At 33.5% G+C, this 26627-nt stretch overlaps 1 protein-coding gene across 5 annotated transcripts in view; it reads right to left on the minus strand.

Annotated features, from left to right (window-relative positions):
* The window catches only part of PTBP2 (polypyrimidine tract binding protein 2), an 83226-nt gene that overhangs the window by 5939 nt on the left and 50660 nt on the right, over positions 1 to 26627 (minus strand). For 3 of the 5 annotated variants that reach the window (XM_065908224.1, XM_065908215.1, XM_065908245.1), the window contains exons 8-11: positions 19964 to 20159; positions 2945 to 3099; positions 1448 to 1481; positions 937 to 1029 (exon numbers count right to left, since the gene is read on the minus strand). In XM_065908224.1, coding sequence (XP_065764296.1) covers positions 937 to 1029; positions 1448 to 1481; positions 2945 to 3099; positions 19964 to 20159 — 478 coding nt within the window. The remainder of the gene's footprint in view (positions 1 to 936; positions 1030 to 1447; positions 1482 to 2944; positions 3100 to 19963; positions 20160 to 26627) is intronic. The other 2 variants (XM_065908238.1, XM_065908233.1) reach the window with 1 other exon arrangement.

A 26627-nucleotide genomic window follows, 5' to 3' on the forward strand; every position in this document is an offset into this window, starting at 1 on the left:
AGTACTGGTGTGGGTTGCTGGTAATACATTGCCTGGGCTACCCTAACAGTTGGTAAGAAACTGAATTTCAAACTTCTATCTGAAGTCAAAGACTAAAAGGTCTGGTTTATCATGTTGTTAGTCTGTGAGTCTCACTGGATATAACAGCAAAAATACACTAGTTTTACACCAAAAATGGTAAATTTCAAAATTAATAATGTGAATACACATGGTCTAAGGTACCATCATCCCCGAATCTTAATGAACAGAATTATAAGCTAAGATCAAACTGACATTTGCAGTCAATCATACTGTGAATATGCAACTACCTTCTGGATTTATGTGATTTGGCTTTGTATATGAAGTTGAATGAGATGTTAATTAAGTTATCAATTATTTATCTAATAATCTAAGTGCAATTTGTTGAAGTACATTTTAAGGTTCCAAAAAGGATTAAAGTGGGGCACTTGGTTTAAGTTTTTCATTTTATAGTAAACTGGTATCTCTAAAATACACTTCAAGTAACTCTAAGTTCAGTCAAATACTTTCAAATGACCTTAGAAGAATTAAAATTAACATGGCGTTAATCTGGATTCTATGGACTATATAAACAGTTAACTTCAATTATAGGGAGTAACCAGAAATGAAAAATGCATAGAATCTTTTAATACGTGTATCATAATTCTTAGGTGAAACTGTTATTTCAATCTTGAAGGCAAAATCTTTTTCCATTAAACTCCAAGCAAGAAATGGTAAGAGAATAGCACAAAAATACAAATATGTTCATCATGTACAACTATTCACATTAAAATGTGAAAATTAACATGACACTGTGAACCCTGGCTATTAATAAACGGTTTCTTACTGATATAAAGAAGTTTGTTTTTATTCACAGGTTTACATTATACATTTGAAATCAGATTGAAGCCATACAGATGACACATAGTTTAATCTTACCCAGTTGTGACTGGTTTCCATCAGCCATCTGTATTAGAGCACTGTCTTTCTTATTGTACAAAATCTTCACACGCTGCACATCTCCATAAACACCTTTTTTGGAGTCACAGAGAGGTAATCCAAAAATGGAATTAATTTTTATGTGCAAGTCAGCTAAATATTATCTTTCTGACATATTAATGAAACATTCAGACATCAACATGATCACTCATTCAAACTTATCATTCTCACAAATGAATAAAGAAGATCAAGATTTTGAACAGTGAATTTTGAAAAGAATAATTTCTGATAAACCCTCAAAGCTATGTGAATGATATTAAATTAAAGACCATGCAAAATAAATCAGCATGCATTAAAACAAATTTTGTGTCTATGGAAAGTTTTAAATAGCAAAGAAAAATAGCAAAAGATTTACTATTCAACTTTAAGCCAAAGTGCTAGCTACAAATAAGAATTAAGGTGAAACAAAAATCAAATCAATAATAAAAGTATAGTGCTAACAATAACATACCGAAGAGGGTAAACAGACTTTGGGGCGTAACCATCTTTAGAAGGAGAGAAGAGCAAGCAGCGTAAGACAAGAAGAGAGAAGAGTCGAGGAAGAGCGGAGATGAACAGATCATCCATAACGAAGGGTGGTTCCCGCAGAATGGTGAGGTGGTCATGGATCATGGTTCAAGGCGGTTAATTGGGGCAAGTTGGTCCGAGGAACATTTGTTCAAGCACAGAAGCATGAACATAGGGAATGGAGACAGGGAATGAAGACAAGGACAAGGAAAATAAAGGATAAGACAGGGAAGGGAATGGGCATTTGGGAAAAGACAAGGAAAGGGAAGGTGAACACACAGGGAAAAGGATGAAATGGGGAAGGGAAACAGCAATGCAGAAGAAAAAAATAAGGAATCGGGGAACAAAAAAAAAATAAAATATAGGTCAGTACATAGGAAATGCAGGATTTGGTCAGAAAATGGTTGGTTTATGTACTGTACAAGAAAAACTGAGTAAAATGTAGTCATCCAAGACAAATATGGGTAAAGTACATCTATATCAAAGAGTAAATTACAGCATTTCATCTCAACATAGGGAAGGAAAACATGCATAGGAATTTTAAACTTTGAACTTTTAACTGCATAAGCATGGCTGGTTATGAAATGCAGGCAAAATTCTTAAAAAGAAAAACAAAGGCACTCTGATTCATACATTTTAGCATGCACAACTGTGAATGACTATAGTATTAAATGATAAAATAGCTTAATGTTCGTATTAACAGAGGCCAATTAAAAATGAAACAAATATTCAAATTAGACAGCATAAACTGATACATAGAGCTTCCCACATTTCATACCAGCTTCCATAGCAATCAAAATAAAATATACCAGACATAAAATGTACAACTAAAGAAAATAACTCAGCAATAAATTTTATTTAACAGGGTGGGAGGGGTTTGGGGAGAGGTAAAGTTGAAAAATATTTTTAGAAGACAATGACTAATAACTGCAAAGAAAAAATTACTAAGAAAGACTGGAAGAGTGCCTCGTCAAGATCTTTGGAAGAACCTTCAAAGAAAAATGTATTAGAGTAGTTCACATAAAATAAGATTTAAAAAAATGCAATGACACATAAGCATGAAATGAACAAGCAAATAATTAGAAAAGGCAAAGAGCAAAATTGTTTTACAGTTACATCTGCAAATTAGATATTTGCCTTTGAGAACAACAAAAAGATAAAAAGCCAAACTACAGTACTTCACCATATTTTTCTTAGGAAAAATAGGTAGTTAGGTTAAAAAAATATATATATATATATAAAGAGATATGACTAGTTACAGAAATAAAGTATTACCTAAACAAGTACATAGATTTTATTTGGAAGTAGAAACACACAGAAAATACTTTGACTAATGAATGTACATAAAAAGAAAGGCAAGTGCAAAATGAAATAAACATGAAAAACTTTCACAAATGAAATGGAGTTAAAAAAACAGACATTAGAAAATTATTTTACTAACCTCTTCATTTAAATTGCTAACCAACAGGACTGTATTGCCACCAGCTGAGACTCCAGGCATACCCACTCGGCCAGCAGCAGCTGCAGCAGCTGCTGCAGCAGCATTTGGAATAGCCAAAGGACTCAGAGCTCCTGGAACAGCTGCAACAGGAAGCCCTAATTTTAAAATAAAGCATATTTTACGAAACACACACAAGTCGTTTACAAAAACCAATTTAAGCACGATGGCTGATGGCTTGGGGCTGACCGTTCCAAATGGTTCCTGAAAGTTAATTTTCATAACATTAAGAAAAATTGTTGTTGTAAGTAGCAGAGAAAATTCACTGGTTTCAATGAAATCAATCATTAAGTATTAGAACCAAGGTACATACCTGTATTATGTCACAATATTAAATATATAACATTCCATTTCCTATGGAAACGTAAACAAAGCAAAAAGAATGTATTTCCAAGTCAGAGACTTGTAAAATTCACTTCCATGGTTCACATAGGAGTCAAATCTAAAAAAATAAAAAGTGCTATCTTCTTCATAAACTTACTTGAAATCAGACAATTATAGCTCACAAAACATATATAGAAATCCTTCATTCTTAGAAACAAATCACCCTGAACATACGTTATATAATGTATTCAACTGACCTAAAGAAAATCTAACCAAAATTTCTTTTCCTTAATTCCATATTCAAGTAGGTGTAATATAAGTTTTTCAAACACAATACTTGCCCCACAGAAAGAATAAGTCAATATCGCACACCAGCTTTCTCTTCCAGTATTTTCCTATCCTTTACCTACCAGTTTGAACATTTCCTTCTTGTTTCTACTGTTCTACTTTCCAGTCTTACTATTGCTCTGTCATCTTCAGGATTCTTCATTTATTCCATTGAATTCCCTTTGCCTCAGCATCTTTAATCTACTGATCAATAATCAATAAACTTTTATTCCTTTCATCCCTTATATTCTTACAAACTAGCTTATTTGTTAATAAATATTAGTTCAGTAAAGAAATAAATTACATTTGTTTTTTTTCTTCCCATGATAAAGGAGATAAACATTTAACCTATACAAAATTAATTCATGACATACCTGGGTAGAACAGGCCCTTAGTACTGTTGTCCCATAAGTTCATGTTTTATTTCTTCTTTTCAGCTTTCTTGTACATGTCATAAGGATGGACTGTTAACTCTGGTGTTAGATCTTACTCTTTTAGCCAAGTTTGTTTATGTTTTTACTTTACAAAAACTACTATGACCTTGTATTGGCAGGCTGAAGCTTCTTCAGGATTGACAATTCTTAACCTCTTTAGTTTTCGACTTGTAAACATTTTCCCTCTCATTTCCTTTGATCTTTACTGAGCACCTTTCATCAGTGGAATGGTGTTTCTCATGTATGCTCAAGCTCTGGGTGAGTTTACAGTTTTTCTCCCCCAATACAGTATCTTGGGATTCTCCTCTCTTTAGTATTTCTTCACTTTTATTTTTTAGATTTTTTACTCTTTGTTTTGGAAAATTTCCAACATGTACACAAGTACACAGACTAGAATAATGAGCCCCATGTATTCATCACAACTGTTTAACAATTACTAATTCAAGGCCAATCTTGTTTCATCCACTCATTAATTTTATTTTTAAAGTGACGGCAGAAATAGGGATTTAATTTTAACACAGAAACTCTTGATGTCTAATAATTACTATACATACTAAGTAATCTTTAGCACCTTTTAGGATCTACCACTTTATTCTACGGTATTACTAACTTCTCCATGTTAAATACCATAGACTTCACTATACTTCATAGGTTGTTTCCATTTAATATACAATGGATATCTTAAAATGCTGCCAATGTAAAGATACATTCCTAATTCCTAGGTATGTACTCACAGTCATTTTGTTCCTGCATATTCTGAGACATGCAGGTTCCCAAATTTATAGTTCCAGGTAACTTATCATTTTTCTTTGTTGCTAACTCAAGAAAAACTACTAATTCATGAAACACGTATAAAACATCAATACATTTGCTATATCAGTCTACACACAACAGTCTAGGTAAACAAACGCTTCCTTTCTACAGAAAATGGTTTCTTCTAAAATACATCTCTACCATGCCAATACACAATTAAACAATCATAAAACTTCACCAAAATATTCAAAGATGATGGAAATTTTGTTCAAAGAAACTTTAAGTCTAGGATTTGTAATGGAGATACCTTGGTAGTACAATATTAAATTATCAAGCCTTATCATGGAAAAATAATCAGAGAATTAAAAGAATAAGTAAAATTAATTTAAAATAGTAATTAAGAATTAAAGTATAGGCTAAAGACTCTTTTTTAAGTGTGAAAAACCTGACTTAAATAAAAAGCTAGAACGCCAGATTTTAATAAACGTTACACTTTAGTAAAAATGAGACTATTAATTCTCTCATGAAATTTTGTGACTCAAAGCAGATACAATTTACCTCTCTCTAGTAAAGTAGCAATGGAAAGCTTAGCAAAAAGTGGAATGTAAGCTGTGACGTCCCCAATGTTGTTGCTACTGCCCAAATGCTACTTCACAGTTTCCATATTTCTCCATTTATTCTTACCATGTTGGATCACTTGCTACTAAGTCAGATGATCTATCCTCTTGCCAAATGATCTTCCTTCATTTTAGGCAGTCCAGAGCATGGTGCAAAATACAGGGCAGTCACTGTCCTCAGTGCCACTAGTGTGTACTTCTCCCTCACTATTCCTTCTCCCAGGCTGGTAACTTAGAGAAACTATTTCAGTCATCTTTTGCAGTTCTAAGTCACTAGAATAGTCTTACAGTTTTTACTGGACCTTTAAAAGCCTCTGTAGATCCCACAATTTCTTTCAGTATGTTCTTCTCTAAAAAATTCTGTCAACCAGGTAAATCTCAAATTCTACTACATAAAAACAAAAACCTACAAAGTATTTCATGATGCACTATTTATACTGTAAGAACTTTGGAAAGGAATTCTGTATTGTATTTTTCATAGTAATGTTAACTTCAAGCCGTGAGAGAAAACAATACATTCACTATCTTCCTTTTGTAAAAAAACATATAGAACATGTTATACACATTGGCGCTAATGGATTACTTTTAGCTGTAAAAATAATTTTAATGATTAACATCTTTAAGGTAGCAAATGTGCTGGAAAAAACACTCTGCATACCGATGATGAGGGATAAAAACACCTGTTTTACTTCTAGGACTGCTACTGTTATAAGAATCAAGTAACATCAAAGAGCTTCATATACTGCCAGATGCTAAGGAAAAGGAAGGTGTCACAAGGATCCTTTCTATGTGAAATGATCTTCATTAGCTGGGCCACCCAGCACTTTGAGTGACTCAATCATTTTATAAATATCCTGTAATGGTTCTGACACATTACTAGCCATTCCTCCACTGAAACTGATGGCCACACTGCCACGTATCTATCTGATAGAGACTCAAAAGTCCAGGCGGATGAAATGATTTTAAGTTATACATCTATCCCTCTATCCCCTCAGGTCACATTCTGCTGAGGCACACAGACATTCCTTGTCCATCACAACAGAAGAATTAAACTGTTTTTGATAACTTCTCTTAAACCATTTGCCAATTTTATCTGTAATTTTTAATAAGTTTATTTTAGAACAGTTTTAGATTTGTAGAAAAATTAAACATTCTCCAAAAATCCTATAACCTGGGCACGCCCTTCCCCCCATTATTAACATCTTGCAGTAGTATGATATACTTGCTACAATTCATCAGCCAGTATTAATATGTTATTATTAAAGTCCATAAAGTATTCAGACTTCCTTAATTTGCATCTAATGTCCTCTTTTCCTGGCTTCCCAGGTGGCGCGGTGGTAAAGAATCTGCCTGCCAAAGCAGGAGACATGGGTTCGATCTCTGGGTTGGGAAGATCCCCTGGAGAAGGAAATGGCAAACCCACTCCAGTATTCTTGCCTGGAAAAAACCATGGACAGAGGGGGCCTGGTGGGCTACAGTCCATGGGGTTGCAGAGTCAGACATGACTGAGCACAGAATGTATTCATGTCTTTTACTTCAGGATCCTATTATTAAATTTAGTCATGTCTCCTTAAGGCTCCTCTTGACTATGGCAGTTTTATCTATGTTTTTTAAAGATGCATGATTTGTTTTATCCTTTCATTTACTATTCTAAAACTTCCATTCAGTGTCAATTGTACCATTATCTTTTGATCTTAATACTTTTCCCCGTTCAAGACATTTATCTATTGATTGTTACTCTCACATATGACTCAACAGAGGACTTGGTGGTGGAACATCTGAGATTTATCCTAATTCACGTAGTATAGGGTCCTGGGTGGGGAAGGCAGTTTTTACAATATACTTCCTGATTTGAAAATAAAAATTTTACCTTTGACAAGAATGACAACTGCTATTCTTTCCTGAAACAACCCATAACTCCTCTCCCACCAACTTTCCCTATAATTTCTATTTTACCCTCTAGAACCCATTTTTCTTTTCTGTCATTAACAATTTCATTTTTATTCAATGTGTTCCTTAGGGAAAATGTTTAACTAAAAGCTTGGTTGATCCTAATAAAACTTCTCTTGTAACCCTCCCAGTCATTTTTATCTCCCTAAACTCTTCCCCAAAGGGAAATAAAGGATGCATTATTCATCCTATTATCCCACCACCCAATGTTACTTTCCAACTGCTGTTCTATTATCACCATGGTATTGATGGTATCACTATGGTATTGAGGTTAATACCATGTAAACATCTCTCATCAAAACAGTCAGAGTCACTGGGACATTGTCTCTCATGCCATAAAGACTTTCACACCTTATTTCCTTCTCCTCGCTCAGCTCTTGTCATCCTGCAATCTGTCCGACATGTTGGTCTCACGATTCCTTAACAACTTCTCCCTTGATTTTTCTATATCAATCTATCTTATCAACTTCTTTTACTACATCTTTGACTTTCTTCTTTCGCCATTCATTGCTAACATTTAAATCCCCTTTCCTGACTTCATTCTTCCATCTTCTTGATTCTGCTTCTATACCAACCACTTAAGCCATGTTTAGACTATATGATAAATCCACTTCCCTTTCTATTCTCCCTTGATTAGACTTTACTATGTAGCTGGAGCATTTTGGCTTACTCACTACTTATCTGTTAATGCTCTACTATACCAGGCTTGAATAAATGAAAGCTTATAAATTAAAGGACATACTTTCATCTGGGTTTGTAAAATATTAAAGTGAAAATACACACACACACACCACCAACTGAGTCCACATTTTGTTACTCAACATCAGCTGATTTACTAGCCTGTTTTCAAGAATTCCCTAAAAACACACTAGACTCCTGTACCCAACCCTCATTCTTATGCATTCTTCAGCAAATATCTTGGAAGACTGAGAAGAGAATTCCCTCAAAATGTTCAACCAACTTGAAAAGTTTTCCCTTCTTTCATGTTCCCCTTTCTTTATAAAGATATAAATGGTGAGAAGAAAGAATACAGACTGTAGAAAACTGACAACTTCAGTTCTGGCTCCAAATCTGCTCCTAAATTTCTATGTGAGCTTGACAAAAGTTCCTTTTAGTTCTCACAACGGCCCTAAAAATTTTCTATATATTTTGCCCCAACACTTCTACTATTCTCAATCCAATCCACTACAATCAGTTCTAGGATTTAAGCTAGCCTTCAAAACAAATACTAGCTAATATGAAATTAGCACTCATTATATGTCAGGCATTATGAAAAGTTCTCTGTATGCATTAACACATTTAATCCTCACAACACTAGCCTTAGAACATGGGGATTACTATCATATCCATGACAGATGTGAAAGCTAAGACAGCAAAGCTGAGCCAGATTTTCAATTGAGGATGTCTGGATTTTGAGCCTACACTCAAAATGATTATGCATACTTCCTCGCTTTTCAACTACCATCCCATTTCTCCTTCCTTCCAAGAGCACATTACTTCAAAGAGGAGTAAATATTTTATCATATTTACATTCCTAATTCATTATAATTTGATTTATACCGATTCTTATGAATAAGAATAAACTTTATGGTCACTACTAAACTGAAAAGGCACTTCTAATTTTAATCTATCTTTTGATCTCTTGCTTCTTTATTTTTCCCACAACATAAATGTACACTGCTTAGTTTCAAGACTTAAGCCCTCCTGCTCTTTTACACTTGGGAATCTTAGACGAAAGTTTTTTGTTTTTCTTTCAGTTTTACTGATAATGGACATACAGCACTGTATAAATTTAAGGTGTACAGACAGCATAATGATTTGACTCATACACCATGAGATGATCATCACAGTTAAGTAGAGTGAACACCATCATCTCATAGATAACAAGAAACAGGAAAAAAATTTTTCTCCTGTAGTGAGAACTCTTAGGATTTACTCTAACTTTCATATATAACATACAGCAGTGTAAATTATATTTATCATGTAATACTTTATAACCCTAGTACTTATTTACCCTGTAACTGGAAGTTTGTACTTTTTTGTCCACCTTTATCCAATTTCTCCCCATCCTCAAGCCCTCTGTCTGATCTCTTTAAACCAAAGTTTTAAGTATCACTCCTCTGGCCTTTCAAATTCTCAACCCCGAAGAATTCTTGCCTAAGTTCTAGGCTGAATTTCCTACTGTCTACGTCAACTTCTCGAGTTTAACTCCTCGTGAGTCATCATATCATAAATGCCAAGTCTTACTACTTTTACGTTTAATTTTCCTCATGTTTCTTTCTTTCCATTCTCATTTCTATCCCTAGTATAGATTCACTATTTTATCTTACTTAGACTAACAGTCTCCAGTATACTTCTTAGGATAGCATCCATTCTAAGATCCTGTCCCAAACTTAATTTTTTTTCTCCTCACTGCCTTTCATATTTTCCTAATTACCCCTATGCCTCATTCACAACTGAATACTTGTCACTTCCTAAATATGCAAGATATATTCTTCATCACATCTGCTCATGCAGTGTTTTCAAAATCCTTTCTTCTGGACTTCCCTGGTAGTCCAGTGGTTAAGAATCTGCCTGCCAGTGCAGGGGACATGGGTTCAATCCTTGGTCCGGGAAGATCCCACATGCTGCAGAGCAACTAAGTCTGTGAACCCCAACTACTGAGCCTGAACTCTAGAGCCATGTTCCACAACAAGAGAAGTCACCACAAGGAGAAGTTGCACACTATGATAAAGAGTAGCCCTCGCTCGCTCCAACTAGAGAAAGCTCTCACACAGCAATGAAGACTCAGCACAGCCAAGAAAAAAAAAAAGTAAGTAAAAATAAATCAATCCTGTCTTTTTATCCCAATCAAATGGCCTTTGGCCTACAATGCCCTTCAACTTTCTCCTTTGGATGATAAAGTGCCCATTTGATTATGCTCTAATACAATAATAACGATTACATATTTCAGTTTGCCTCATAATAGATATATATTCAGATGCTTGCTGCCAGATTATAAGCACAGAAATTGTGTAATTTTTCTGAGACCCTATAGTCCCCAGCACAGTGCTAAAACAATAAAAAAAAAAATGCAATGAATGAATAAAGCAGGATGCCACTGAGTTGAGGCAGAATCCTTCTAGGAATGTGAAAAGCTCAGTGCAATTACTTAAGAAGGGTAAGAAAAATTCACAAGGGGGCTAAAAAGGAAAGGAAGACTCGGAGATAAAATACCATTTAAAAATTAAGATTAACAGGAAAAAGAAATACTGACGAATTAAAAGAGATATATGAAACTAGGAAGAATTCACACAAAAAATTCTAAATGAAATTTCCTATATGTATCTATTGCTTTCTTGGTGCATCTTTATAAAGACTCAAAACCTTCTGCATAATATTTACCTCCTTCAGATAAGAGGCTCATTTCATACTTGGTCGCAAATACATAATTTTTCTTCTACTAACTGCAGAGATAGCAGTAATATACTTTAGAAGGCTTTTCTTTTAGTCGTATCATATATACATACTTGTCAACTCTTAAAAGCAAAATTTTTTTAAATTTACCATCTGATTTAATTTAGAATTATTTTCTAGGTCCAAAGGCGGAAGTTGATTATCACTGAACTCAGGCTGTTTAGCTTTAAAAATATGAAGCCAGAATAAATAGGAAAAATGTTTTCAAATATGTGACAGGCTATCATGGAAAAGAAGAAGGTAAACACGGGATTAATAAAAGAAATGCCTTAAAGCTACAGCTGAGAACAATATAATCAATGACCATAACAAAATCAGTTAAGCAAAAAACATGGGAATGAAAATTTGCACCCAAGATAGTTAAAAAGCAGCCTATGAATTAACATTTTAGTCCTACAGTTACAAGTTTATTCCATTTGATAATGCTGGTGCATAAGTAAATGCAAACTGATGCATTAATGTTTTTCTCCTAATGTTTATAGCCTATTGTATCTTCAAAGTATGCTATTACCATTTCGTTTGCTCAGAAGACCAAAAAAAAAGAAAAACAATTTCCAGATTTAAGACATTAATTCAAATATTATTTAAAATATACTAAAAGAATTAAACTCTTTAAAAGTCACTGCTTCAAGTTAATTTGTGATTCACAAGTGAAAATTTTATCCAAATTTAAAAATGAACAATTTAACTTCAGCTCTTGCAACTTCCTTTTTAGAAGAGATATTTTAAAAACTGAAAAAACAAACAAACAAAACAATATTTTAAAAATTCAGCCATAGAAAAACAGAGGATAGTTTAATAATCCAAAGAACTCAGCATTTTCTAAAATGCACACATGGAAAAGTAGGCACGCTCAATCAACTACAGTTTCTAAACCCTTAGATGTTAAAACAGAAATAAAATGAGAAAAAGTTATTGGACAGGTATTTTCACGAACTTTGGATGAAAAAATTCTGGTTTATGTTGAAAATGATAAAATACTGGCTTTTAAATTATGTAGTTTTTAAAAACTTTTATTTATTTTTTTTTGAGACTCAGTGATATACTTTAAAATGGGTGTGGTTCAGTACTTCCAGGAAATATTTCTAGGATGTTTTCATATTTGTGAGTAATTATTTTGGTCTCTAGGAGCTTTTAATGTGACTGCAGTAGATGAATTATTTGGTGTGATTTTCTGGCCATAACTGTCTTTGCTATAATTAGTCTTATAATGGAATATTATAGATTAGGGTGGAAGTTTAAGATTTTGGTATGTAAGTTTCAATGTATATTTTGTGAAAAAATAAAAAAATATAAATTCAGTTTACTATAATATACACATGTATATGAATGACCATATATATATATTGGTTTACATATATCATATGTATATGAATGATCATATATATATAAATACACAGGCACACAGCTCCTGTTCTGGATTTAATTACAGAATAGGTATATGAGTAATACTCATATTTGGTTTTGTAACCATGAAATAACCAGGTTAAACACTGGATGGACTTGGCAACAAAAAATCTGTCATGGCAACAGAAAATATCTCACTATATAAAAAAAGGAAATTAAAACTACAAGCTTACCAATTTACTATATGCATGACATTATTCTACATGAACCCCACAGAGGGAAAAAAGGCAGGCTAAAAGGCTTAGCTAATCTGTAGCGCATTTCATTTTAATGTTTATGAGGAGGACAGATTGTTGGAGCCATACTGCCTGGCTGGCTCAGGCCCTCACTAATGATGGGAATTTGAGCAAAACTGCTAATCAATTTGTGTTCCAGTCTCTAAATCTATAAAATGGGGGCAGTAAGGATAAATTCATTTAGGAATGGTGGGGATTAACTCACAAGACGGTTAAGAATGTTGCACTGGCAATCTACTCAATAAATGGTAGGCTATTATCAACATTCATATGCATCAACCTTTTGGTTCCTGGGACTGGGACAATTCCATTCTAAAGCACAATATTTTAAATGTTTTTGCCACAAAATAAATGAAATGAAGAACTGTAAGCCACAAAGGTGGAATCTAAATAATTACTTTTTACTTTTCTGAACAGATATTCTTGTGGTAGGAACTATCCCCAAAAGGATCTCCCCTAAGGCACTTTGATAGTGGAGCCAAACTTTTATAGGGAGAGAAAACAGTGGAAGAAAAAAGGCTAATCCCTTCTATCAATACCAATCATCCAAAAAATCTCACTCCTTAGAAACTGGTATATGTGCATTTTTAAGACTCCTTTTTCACCATCATTTCTTTCTAGAAAGTGTGAGTCCTTCAGTCGTGTCAGACTCTTTGTGGCCCTGTGGACTGTAGCCCACCAGGTTCCTCTGTCCGTGGAATTCTCCAAGCAAGAATATTGGAGTGGAATGCCATTTCCTTCTCAGAAGTATTTATTTACCTATATCACAAAGATGGAACTAAAAGTGGCCTTACAATATACCAAGTGGCAATTTTATTCTTTCTAAGCTCTGGTGCTACTGAATGGTTCAGTAAAAACACTGAAACAAACAAGAATTTCCAAATAACATTCATCTTTGGAGGATACTGAAACCATGAACAGCTTAAATTTATTACAAAGTATCTACAAACAACACTAAATATATTTTCTAAAACACATACACAAAAGGAAAATCACAGGCAGCACTTAAAATATATTTAAGACAATATTTGATTACTGCTCTATTAGCTCAATATTAATCTCCAATTTTGTAGTTCCCTGCCCCCATCACTCTATTGTAATGGCATATATGAGACAGTAATGTTTCACAGGTGTTTTTTACTGCACATCTACGGAATCATATTAAAAAAAGAATAAAAAGACACAGAACAAACATATATATGGATACAAGGAAAAAGATGCTAACTTTTTGACTGAATTAATAACACACAGATGAGGGCTCCCCCCGCCCCCCCCCCCCAGTTAGTTTTAAGAGAGAAGTGATTTTTAGTCCATTAGGTTTTACAAAAAAGTTTTTATGCTTCCTGGTTATTTCATGGGATGAATTCTTGTTTGAGATAAACATATCTAAGTTTAATTAGCTCTCTTTAGTCCTTTAACCACCCTTCTTCCTTTTTGGGGGTCATTAAGACTGAATAATAACATAAATAAATCAAAAAACACTCACTTCTAGGGTAAGGTCACCATCTCAAACCACTCTAGGGCTATCAAAACCTGGAGGTAACCAAGAGTTTCAAGTTTAAAGCAGAAGTAGGGAAGAATCTAGTTTGTACCCACTCATACACAATAAACTAAAAACAAAAGCTGGACATAACTTCTTCCACTAAAAATTAGCAAATAAATTCAAGAACTTAACTAACTGTCCTGCACAAACCGTTAACAGCCCTAGTTGACAAAGGAACACTAAACACTTTCAACAAATTATTGTAGAAAAAAATGTTTAAATCAGAAGAAAAATCCAAAATTTGCAACCTTCAAATGAAATAAAGGCAGCAGCCATTAGTTGATATTATAACCATTAATAGAAAAATAAAATGGAAGGATCAGAATGTCACCACCTGAAACCACAATCTTAAAGCATCACTAAAATCACTAAAAGTGACCCAACCATATATTTTACGCTTCCAACTGAGATCACAAGGAACATCCATATTCCATATTCCTGCTTTAAAAATGTAAACAACAGAATCTGAATCTAATCAAGGTTTTGGAGCTAATTTCTTATTTATATAAAAGATGCAGTGGATGGAAGAACAGACCAATCCAGACTGTGGCATTTTCTAAAAGGATATAATACCTAGGTTTCTATAATAAATAAGTCAATGAAACTGAGGGTTGGGTGGAAGGAGAGGACTTTATAACCTTTATATAAAAATAACCTCTATATTAATAATCTTCAGAATAACACTCAGGAGACATAGCTACCAAGTGCTATATGTGGCTCTTGAAAATATCCTATTCTGAACAAATCAACCCTAAAAAACGTATTTTGAGACAACTGGGGAGATTCAAGATGAACTGCGTATTGAACATTAAGAGACCATTCTCAATTTTGTTAAATTTTTATTACCAGGTTTTACTCGATTTCCATCAGGTATGGTTGATAAGAAAATGTCATTATTTTAGAGAAATTATGGAAATGTTGAGATTACATAATGTTGAGGTTTTGCTTTTAAATATAACAGAAAAAAATAAAATATAACAGAAAAAATGAACAGATATAACAAGTGTGGAAACTAGTGAATTGAGATGATGAATATACAGGGTTTATTACATCAGTATATGATAAAAAAAAAAACTTTGATAATAAAAGCTTTTAAAAAATCACCATGTAAATAACCTATTAAAAAAAAGCGTTCACAAGTCATTTAAAGTAAGTTTTAATATATTAAGTTTTAAAAAATATTTAAGAAACGAGTTTGCTTGTTAATTTTATGCATCATAAACACACAGAAAAGAAAACCAAAGTAAATTCAATTTAACAGTTAAACTGAACATCTATCAGTAGAACTGTATCAAGGCAGAGTTACAAGGTATGAATAAAGAAAAGTATTAAAATACTGGGTCAACAGGTATGAAGAATGTTTTTATGAGAATATTAATAACCGTGCTAAAAAGCTAAAATAAAGCATCTAAAATATTACATACTTTCTCTATAGCAGTAATGCTCAACTCCCACTACATAGTAAAACCATCTTGGAATCTTAAACAATTAGAAATGCATGGAACCCCACTCATAGTGATTTTCAGTCTAGGGTAGGGCCTGGTGACTTTGATGTGCAGGAAAACTCTGAGAAGCACAGATCTATAAGGATTACAGGTTTACCTAGATGGTTGTTACATCTATTCTCAATCATCAATTATTTTAATATCAAAATCTCTTACACAAAGTTTGCTTTTCTTTTAAAACTATATGATGAGAATGACTGCTACACAGAAGGCTCTGAGGTGCTCTTGGAATGTATTAACTGGATTAATTTTTAAAAGGTAGATAGCATGAGCATGAAAAATTACTTTTAGCAATTTCCTAAAAGTGATCCACCCCTTAATAAATTAACTACACTTCTTAAACATGATAAATGATCATTATAATGACATCTCAGTTTATAATCTCAAGGATTTTTGATCACCTTGTTCTTTGATGTAGAATATGAATAACTAATAGTCTGTCAGGTTTGTGATTATGTATTTAAACATCAGATTTCTAACTAATTACAAAGCACTCATCTCCATTCTTAAATAAACTGCATTTTTGAAGACACAGTGATTCCTAACTCTGAAAGAAAGAAGCAGAGAAGCCATGTATAAATGCTAGTTTTAAAAACTTACTGTGTAAAATAAACCAGTTAAAATTTGTAATATTGATTCCAAAATGACTAAACTTAGTCAACTGCTTAGATATAAAAACCACACAAAATAAAGTGAATCCCCCTAAATATTTAGCAGAAAAGAAATATCACCTAGTATGTTTTCTTGGTGGCTCAGATGGTAAAGCATCTGCCTACAATGTGGGAGACCCGGGTTCAATCCCTGGGTCAGGAAGATTCCCCTGGGGAAGGAAATGGCAAACCACTCCAGTACTCTAGCCTGGAAAATCCCACGGACGGAAGAGAATGGTGGGCTCTAGTCCATGGGGTCACAAGAGTTGGATATGACTGAGCGACTTCACTCTCTTTTCTATCTGTGTTCTTACAGAATTTCTGAAATACAGGGATACCTATTAATTATTTCACTTTGAACAAGTACTGCTTACGAAAGACTCAAGCTGAAAATGGATCCTAGCAATATTAGTTTGTTATAATTTGAAGTCACCTGACTGATTAGATATCAATGGAAGCAAATAAACAGAGAAAAAAATTTAGTCACCATTCCAGAAGGTATGACCTTACTAGAGCAATACTGCATGTTACTACAAACAGTGTCTGATGACTACTTTAAAAAGTAAAATAGTAAGTGATTCTTCATAAGATTATACTATCCACCAAAGGTGAGTGAAGGGGGTAGAGGTGCAAAAAACATTATCTTAATGTCCTATAAATGGAAATGCTTGGATTATGATGAATTATTTTAAAACATTTTTTTCCATAACTGGCCAATCTACAGTAACAGTATGAAGTTGAATGCTTAGCTCATAAAATATGAGCAAAATATCCTTAATATACATTTAACCGTGTTGTATATTCCAAAAGAAAGAATCCACACAACCAATTCAGATTTGTAAATATCTCATGAGCATTTAGAAATTATAAACTAGATCATAAAATGATAAAAATTAAAATAACATGACATCCTTATCATATGTTAATACCTTAGTAAATAAAAGTACTAATACTCAATGTTGGAACAGGAAAAAGTAGAACAGCCAGTCTCATATACCATGTATGTTAAATTAATTATCACCATTCTGGAAAGAAATCTGAAACAAGAATCACAAGGCTTTAACATTTCTTTGACATAACAATTCTAGTTCTAGAATCTAGTCTAAGTAAGGGACAAAAATGTTACATACAGGTACTGGTGGTCACAATGCCACTTACATTAATGAAGAGTATGAAGGGAAATTAAATGTCCAACATATATCCAAAAGTATTATATATCCATTTGCAGGCTATCTTGCTATTATAATTACTTTTAAAAAACAAAACAAAACAATAAAATGAAATACAAAACAGCAAATAGTGTGATTTTAATTTTTTACAAGTGTATTTACATAGAAAATAAGAAAAAATATATCAAAATATAGGTAGTTATCTCTTATGAACTATAAATAAATTCCTTTATTTGATTTTTAAAATTTATAACTCACCTTTCAAAAACTACTTGAGGATATTTAAAATTTAAAAACTCCCAGTTAAAACCATTAAAACATGTAAACAATGAAGTCATTTAGTCAAGGAAGAAGAATTCACATATTTTCACCCCAAAATACTTTTCTATGTTGACACTATATGGCAGTTTAAGTGTGCAAATAGTATGTTAAAAATATACATATATACCATTATTACAAAATACTTTATTGCTAAAAAATGCTAACTATCATCTGAAAATGCTGGGCTGCCACAAACCTTCGATCTGTAAAAGAACACAGTATCTGTGAAGCACACTGAAACAAGGTATGCCAGAATATTACACTGGAATCTTCAAGACAGAGCAGCAAGGAGACACCAGATTTACTAAAAACTGAGCAACTTTTACTCTTTTAATGCAGAAACGTAAAACACTTGAGAAATGATAAAAGCACTGAATAAAACAAAAGTTAGCTATGCCAGGACTGTATAATCTTTTATGAGAAAGAGTTCTTATTTATTATTACTTTAAAAAAGAATTCCACCAAGGCCATTACAAGAAAAATAATGATAAACTCCATAGACAAATCCATGACTCCACCCAGAATCCAAAAAACATACACAAATTCATCAACTACCCCCACAATGGGCAAATATAAACAGCTCTTAGGGTCCAAGGAAGTGATTATGGGTCTAAGGAAGTCCTATGTTTGAAACTAGCTGAAATTTCTCAGTCTTTTACCATTGTTTCTTTAATGAATTGAATGTAAAATTTTAAACTTCATAGAAACAACTATAAAATCTTGATATCATCTTCAACTTTGGTTATTTTAAGAATTAAATAATATATCTGCCAAGTACCTTGCAGAACCCCTGGGATCTAGAAGCTATTCAATAAATATTGATTTTTGTCTTTTCTATAAGTTCTATCAGCAAAAAATTAAGAATTCACAGTAACAATTACAACCAAAGGCCATGTATCACTCATTATTGTCTCATTCTTAACTTAAAAAAAATGGTACACCATAAAATAGTTAATATTATTTACTTACAAGCCAAGTGGAAGAAATAAAGCTTTAAACTAAGCCCACATAGTGATGGAGATTCTCTTAGGAAAGAATGGTATCAACCTAAAGAATTTATTATGATAAATTTATCATGATAAACTTAATATGATAAACTGCTATAACTTCTGCAAGTTGTATTAGACAATCAGAATAAGGGGTCAGTTTTGTCTAAAATTATCAAAATTAATTTCACATATCAAATGTTTCTCTTGTGCATTAGCGTCTCTGTTCATAGATGATGTATCACTTATATAACATATTTATAAATGGATAACACGTTACATACCCACACTAAATAGGTATTTCCAAAAATTATTTTATTTTAATGCTTTTTCTTTTTAAATTGATGAATATAAGCTCAACTTATGTTCATCAAACTCCGGGAGACAGTGGAGGACAGACGAGTCTGGCATGCTACAGTCCATGGGGACACAAAGAGTTGGACAATACTTAGCAACTGAATAATAGCAATAAGCTAAACTATAAGAACAAGCTTGTGATTCATCAATCTTAGGTTCCATACGTCCAGAAACATTCATTTAATGATAATCTTACAAACCAGAAACCAAGAATTTCCTGAATACATCAAAAGGAAACTAAAATTTCATCTGAAGTTATAAATCACTTATTTTACTTACAAAATAACATATTCTGTTATTTTTTCTTCATCTTGACTCTGTCAACTATTAGTTGCAAGTATTTGTGTTTTTTTATTAGGGGGTCTAATCCATTGCAGAATGAGATGAAATATAATAACTAAGACAAAATGAAAATAAATACCAAAATAAATTTTATATAAAATTCTTCCTAGTTAAAACTGTGTTTTAAGACTACAATATGCTTTGAAAAATCCATACACCTACTCCCATTATATGCTGCCCCTGTTAACTTTCTGTTTTTTTGTGCAGGGCTAAACTGAAACAATCAGACTGGCTCACCAGTCTATCTGAAACCATTAAGACTGAATATGCACAATGGCCTCTAGATAGCATGACTTTAAAGTGTAAATGTTTTCTTAAGAACTCAACAGTATTTTTTCATTAGAGCTTTTCCTCTTCTATTTTGGGAGAGAAGATGAGATAGGTGAAAGGAATGCTGACACAACTTTAATTATACTTATGAATTTAGTTTTTCTTCCAACAGTATTCATATACATTCTTACCTGAAGGGGGAAAAATATCTAACATAATTTCTTAAATTTCAAAATGGGAGATTCATTATACTTACTGCAGTTTAACAGGCACTTGCCCATTTGGCAGAAGTGGTACAGACAATAAAAATCATACCTAAGAGAGAAGTCTCCTTGGCAAACGCTGCCGCTATAGCTGGGTCCAATGCAGGTTGTCCATCCCCAGATGGAAGGTCAGGTCGAGTATAATCCCTACTTTTATCATTGTTGTATTTTACATTCAAATTCACAAGTTTGGAAAAATCAATCCTTAGGGTACAGCAAGCATTATAAATATTCTGACCATCTAGGGCCTGTAAAAGTGAATAAAGTATATCAGCAATTTTAAGAGATAAAAATTAGAAAAAGTACAACTCTGACAAAAAATTCAACAATGAAAAGCTGCACAAAATAAAAGTTGCCAGAAAAGGGATCAAATTCCATACTCTTTTCTTTGCTACACTAGCTGTATGTTTATTGTTTTCCACAAATACTACTGTCTTTAAATACAAAATGCTACTTAAATATAAAATATAACCAGTTAAATATACGTGCTAATATACTTTTAACTTCAAAAACCTGCAAATATTTTACTTTAAAAAAACAAAGGTCACAAATATAGGTCATCCTGCCAGAGTAGTACTGTAGTATCAATAGTTTGCACAATAGTTTAAAGTTAATTTTATTACACACGTATTTTTTGCCAGATGGTAATACTTATGCTCTAGAGTTGAAAGACTATACTCAATTAGGTCACCTTCAACAAGTTACTTAATCTTTTCTATCTCACAATCTGGAAGATAGATGACAATGGCTGCCATGCTTCCTTGCAGGATTATTGTAAGGATTAGATAAAAGACCACATGTGTGCAAGTGTATCATGAATTATAAAGCATAGAAAAAAACATATAAAGCATAGAAAAAAACATGCTGCTGTTATGTTTTTTTCTGATCCTATATAATCGCCATTTATACTCCAGCTAGACAGACACCTGAAACAAACTAGAGAACAGGGGAATATATTGTTGATTTTTTATTAGAAGAATAAACATTTTCTGTATAAAGTAACAGTTCAGAAATGAAGGACATGTTTAGCTCTATTCACTTCAAAAATAAAACAACAATTCTTCTGGTAACAATACATAAATAGATCAAGCCTGATACCTATGTAGATCAAGATCTACTAGCTGTGTAAATATAGGACTGTATTAATAGTAGACAAACATATTTTTCACACTTGATGTTTGAAAGAAGAATTTTTACATTACTTCAGTATGACTATTTTAATGGCTCTATTATTGGAAAAGGAACGTAACTGAAACAGACTTAAAAATAGTCAAGAGTGTTCTGTTATGGAAAAAGGAAATCTCAATAGCTGCTTAGGTATATAAAGTTTATAGTTAAAATATTTTTAAAATTTAAAATATTCCAATATTTTAAATATTTATTTAAAATATTCCCACTCTGTGAAAAGGGGAAAATCCTTTAATATACAAAATTAAAATTTAAGTGACTATATTTACCAAGCTAAAAGCTAACTTAAAAATACAATTCAACACGAGTTTGCCCATTTCGATATTCACATAAAAGGACTACATACACATCAGGATTTGAATTCTATTTGAATTAGGGAAAGCACCTATCATCACATGAGAATGGGAAGTATCAACTCTCTCAGGCAGAGTAATATAAGTATTAATTCAATACTTCATAAGTAATTCTTATTCAATACTTAATAAGTAATTAATTCAATAATCTGCTGTAAAAGCAAACAAAGCACTGAAAATAGGTCTTCGTTTACTCATTCCTATAGGAGAAATGGCGAGCCAGGTAATAGAATCTATGTCTTTACCTTATACATGAATGTCAAAATTCACTCTTAGGTGACTATTTCAATAATATACAAAAAATCTGATATACTGTAAGAAAAGACCTGGCTTTGGATCATAGTACCTCAATTAACGCAAGAAGTAATGTACTGATACAAAATGACTATCTTCAAAACAAGCAGAGTTTCTTTGGGGCCAAGTTCTATCAAAGAGGTTGACTCCCAAATATCTACAATGACTATGCTAATTGCTTGAAAGCTGTCTAGAAACCTTTAACCAAAAAAAAAACAAACAAACAAAACACACTTTATGTAGGTATTATACACAGGTACACCTAAGATACACACAAGGTATACACATAAGGCATACACAAAACTGTACCTAAGATACAAGGGCTAGAGAAATCAGGAAACAATATGTACATTAGCAACAGGGAAGAGGAAAAAGAGCTGAGGATACATGATAACAGAAATCCAGGCATTTTCAATAGCTGGCCGAGGTAAAATGACTACAAGTGAAGTAAGAAGAAAAATCAAATTAAACTATATACGCAAGCTCACTTTAAGTTCATTGTTATTTGCCAACTTCCAGGAAATAACAGTAGCACACAAGTCAGTCAGTGTTCAGCAATCAAGATTGTAGTGATCTTGGTGGAGCAAAGACTTCTGACAGTAAAAGCCCAAGTTAATTTGCAAAAAAGCCTCTCAAGTGTATCTATGCAAAGGGAAAGTTTGGAGAGTACATGAAAACAATCAGGAAAAAATATCTTCATAGTAAATATAAGATTTATGTCAAAAACATGATAAACTCAATAAAGATGTTAAATACAGAATGCATAATTAACAACACAATGAAACACTGCATATGGATTAAAAATAGGAAAAGCCACTAATGAAACTTAAAGAAATATACTCTCCTGGAAGGAATCATTAATGATAGGATTTCCAAAAGATACAGTGTCACTGTGCAGTGTCAACTGCACACATTCCTAATAAAAGTAGACAGTACCCCTAAAAGCTGTGTTACAATTTTCTACCAAGTGTGTTACAATTTCAGGGTTGTATAGATGAAATAATTTTTAAAGATTCAGGTGAAAAGGAGTCTACTTCTATACCTTGAGGGCTTCCCTGGTGGCTCAGAGGTTAAAGCGTCTGCCTGCAATGCAGGAGACCCAGGATTGATCCCTGGGTCGGGAAGATCCCCTGGAGAAGGAAATGGCAACCCACTCCAGTATTCTTGCCTAGAGAATCCCATGGAGGGAGGAGCCTGGTAGGCTACAGTCCATGGGGTCACAAAGAGTCGGACACGACTGAGCGACTTCACTTTCTATACCTTGAAAATACAGAAACTGAACTAGAAAGCCACAGTTAAGTGAGTGATATTTTTGTTTGCCAATACACTGAAAAAGATTTCTGAAAAAGGCATTAGGGCATTTTCATTAGTAAGTGCAAGGATCATTTAAAATAATTTATTTCTTATTTGATAATTATCATTTTTACAATGATTGGTGATTACTGGTGGTGACTACCACCCTAAATGCCAACCTCAATATACATAACATTACCTTTTTGGTTGACTTAAGAGGGTTTTTTTTTTTTAATTAACTAATTGGAGGATAATTACTTTACAATATTATAATGTTTTTTACATAGACATGAATTAGCCATGGGTGTACATGTGTCCCCCTGACTTCAGAGGTTTTTAAAGAGACTGGACTGCAATATACATGAACCTCAGAACAAATTCAGGAGATGGTTACATTTTTCCCCTCCAACCCTCACTAATAAAACTCCATTTTTAAGATGTTTTTTCCTGAGTGACTATTCTCTTATAAAATAAAACGCTGGGGGAAAGAATTCCAATTAACTGAAAGTAATTGCCAAAGATTGTAACTAATACATGGCAACAGTCTGGCTGGCAATGTCACTCACACTGCCTTTACATGGCAGTGATTCCCAGGGCTTTTAAAACGAAACAGAGCAGTGGGCTCCCAACCCCAAAGATTATAACTGTTAGCTCAGAGGAGCCTGAGTCCCATTTTTTATAAGCAATCTATATGATAAGAAGGTTCTGAACCATATTTTAAAAGAACACTCTAAGTTCTCTTTCCCTCCAAACCTAAAGATACACTATGCTTGCGAAATGAATTCCCAAGGCACAGGTGACATTTTTTCATTCTCTCAATCATCTGAATGACTATCACTATAGAAGTAGAGAAGCAGGCTTGAAATTCTCTTCCCAAACTATTATTCCTTACCTGTAAATTTTACATGATTTCTACTGTTTTAACAAGCATAAAAATATAGCAACTGAATTACAAAGTTTAGATCTAACTCATTTTATTATACAGTGAGATGTACACGGATGGTTGAAAGGTAGGAAGAGATCTACAGCACACCAGATGCCGGCTAAGTTGTGACATGTTGAAAAAAATGCCCTCATACCTATAATGTGCCATACACTGTGCGGAGTTCTGAGAATGCAGCAGAGAACAAAGCAGACATGACAACCACTGTTATACAGCTCATAGTCCAGCAGATCACACAGACACTTTTTTATTTAGTAGCTCAGTTGTGCCCAACTCTTTTGCGACCCCATGGACTATAGCCCACCAGGCTCTTCTGTCCATGGGATTTCCCAGGCAAGAATACTGGAGTGGGCCTGCCATTTCCTTCTCCAGAATTCAGACACTTAATAAGTAAATATAAATTTGATCTGTGGTGGTGAGAACTAAGGAAAGAAGGGATCAAATCTAGTTGAAAGCTTATAGAAGACCTCTCTGGAGAAGAGACTTCTAAACTGAAACTTGAAAGAGGGAAATGAGGAGTTGGTCATAAAGAGATGAAGAGAAAAGTATTTTAGTACATAGAATTTAACAAGTTGTAAGCCCATGAGATCAGAGAATATACAGCATACCCAAGAATAAGTCCAATACACATTAGGTGCAGACAAATACTGTTGATTCCATTTAAGAGATACCTAGAACACTCAAATTCACAGTCAGAAAGTACAGTGGCAGATGCTGGGGCACTGGGAGTGGAAGCTGGGAGGGGACTAGGGAGGTAGTGTCTAATGGAGACAGTTTCAGTTTAGGAAGGTGGAAAATTCAGGACATGGATGACGGTGAAAGTTGCACAACAATGAATGCACTGAGTGCCACTGAACTGTAGAGTTAAATATGGTTAAAATAGTATTTTTTATATTATGTGACTTTTACCACAATAAAAAAACATTAAAAAAAAAAAAAGCCCAATATGGTTACAGAGGTATATGATGAGACTGGAGAGACAAGAGTTAGAGTTTTTATAAGCTATGTTAAAGAAGAGTATTTTTATACCAAGGACAAAAATCAGTCATTGAAGGGTACAGAGAAGGAAGAAATATGACTTTAAGTTGAGATCATTCTTAAAACTCACAGTGGTGGATTTAGACTAGAAGGCCAATGAGGCACTGATTTAAGAGATGGCTTGATGGCTTAGATCAGTGCTACTCAAACTGTGGTTCATGGACTAGCAGCCCAGTTCACCTCGCATGACGAGAAGTGTCTATCAGAATTCATGATCAATCCTGCATGAAACAAACCACAGCTAAAAGTCAGCTAGTCTGTACATTGGCACAAGCTTCTTACAGCGCTGGAGACTAGCGCTCTGAAAAACACTAGCTTAGACTATGGTGACGACAACAAGAGTTGGAGATAAAAGGATAGCCTGAACAGAAATTTAGGATCTAAAATCAGTTAAGACTTGGTGATAGGCTGAAAGGAGGAAGAGTAAAAGAAGATAAAAGAAGATCCAATGCTTCCTGTCTTATTTCTTAGATTGAGCTGTGACCTGATCAATACCTAGAAATTGATACATGAAATACAGATTTTAGTATTTTTGCTGGTAGTGGTAGGGGTGACAGGAGTTTAACTGAATACACTAAGTTTGAAGGTGCTCCACAGTCCTAGCCTGGGTCTCTCCAATGTGCAACCTAGAAAAAAAGGGATGTGAGTACTGTCAGAATCACAAAGTGTAGCTAAACTGTGTATAACAGGTGAGGTCCCCCTAGAAGAAGGGGAGGGATGTAACAAAGAATGAACAGAAAGGTGGGATATATCTAGGTGAGAAGTGTTAAAGACCAGGAGAAAAGAGGATTTTAAGAAAGGGAAAGACAGATTCAGTGTCAAAGGTTACCTAGAGGTTAGGTAAGATAAGGACTGAACAATTCTGTTGAGATTTAGCTACTCCAGTGGCCCCTGGAGTAGAATTTTTTGAGGATAATTTTTTGTGTATATGGGAGCTGAAACCAAATTACAGTTAAGTAGAGAAATAAGAAGGGAATAAGTATAATAAGCACATAAATACAACTTATTTAAGAAGCCTGGTAATAAATGAAAAGAAAGGGAGATAAGGTGTTAGATGGACAAATAAATGGTATATGGAGTTAAGGGTAATAAATTCATTAAAAAAAATGAGAAACATTTAAGCATGCTTGAAACACTGGTGAGAAGTAACTAACATGGAGAAAAATGTAAGAGAAAGGAGAAATAAAAGTACAAAGACTCCTAGGAGGCAGAAGAAGATGATATCTGGTGTTTACTGGTCTTAGAAATATCTATGCCTTATATTTAGGAAAAAGAAATGTGTGGGTATAAGTATATTTTGTGAGAAAAGTTGATAAGAGTTTCTATCTGATAGTTTCTATTTTTTTCTGAGAAGGAGTAGGTAAGGTCGTAAGAGTGAAAGGCAACTCGATGGAAAGACAAACTTCTATCTGATAGAGACAACTGTGGAAAACGGGAGAACATGCTGACTGAAGAAGTGTGGTAAGATTTTGCAAGCAGAGTAGGGGGCCTATTTGTAGTTAATGCTGATGAGTTTAAACTGGCATCAACTGGTTAGATTATGTGATATTCTCTGGCTACACTCAATAGTCCAGATAAAGGTATGAAGAAAAAATACTGGAGTCATC

Source organism: Muntiacus reevesi, chromosome 1 (assembly GCF_963930625.1).
Source record: "Muntiacus reevesi chromosome 1, mMunRee1.1, whole genome shotgun sequence".
Lineage (NCBI taxonomy): Eukaryota > Metazoa > Chordata > Mammalia > Artiodactyla > Cervidae > Muntiacus > Muntiacus reevesi.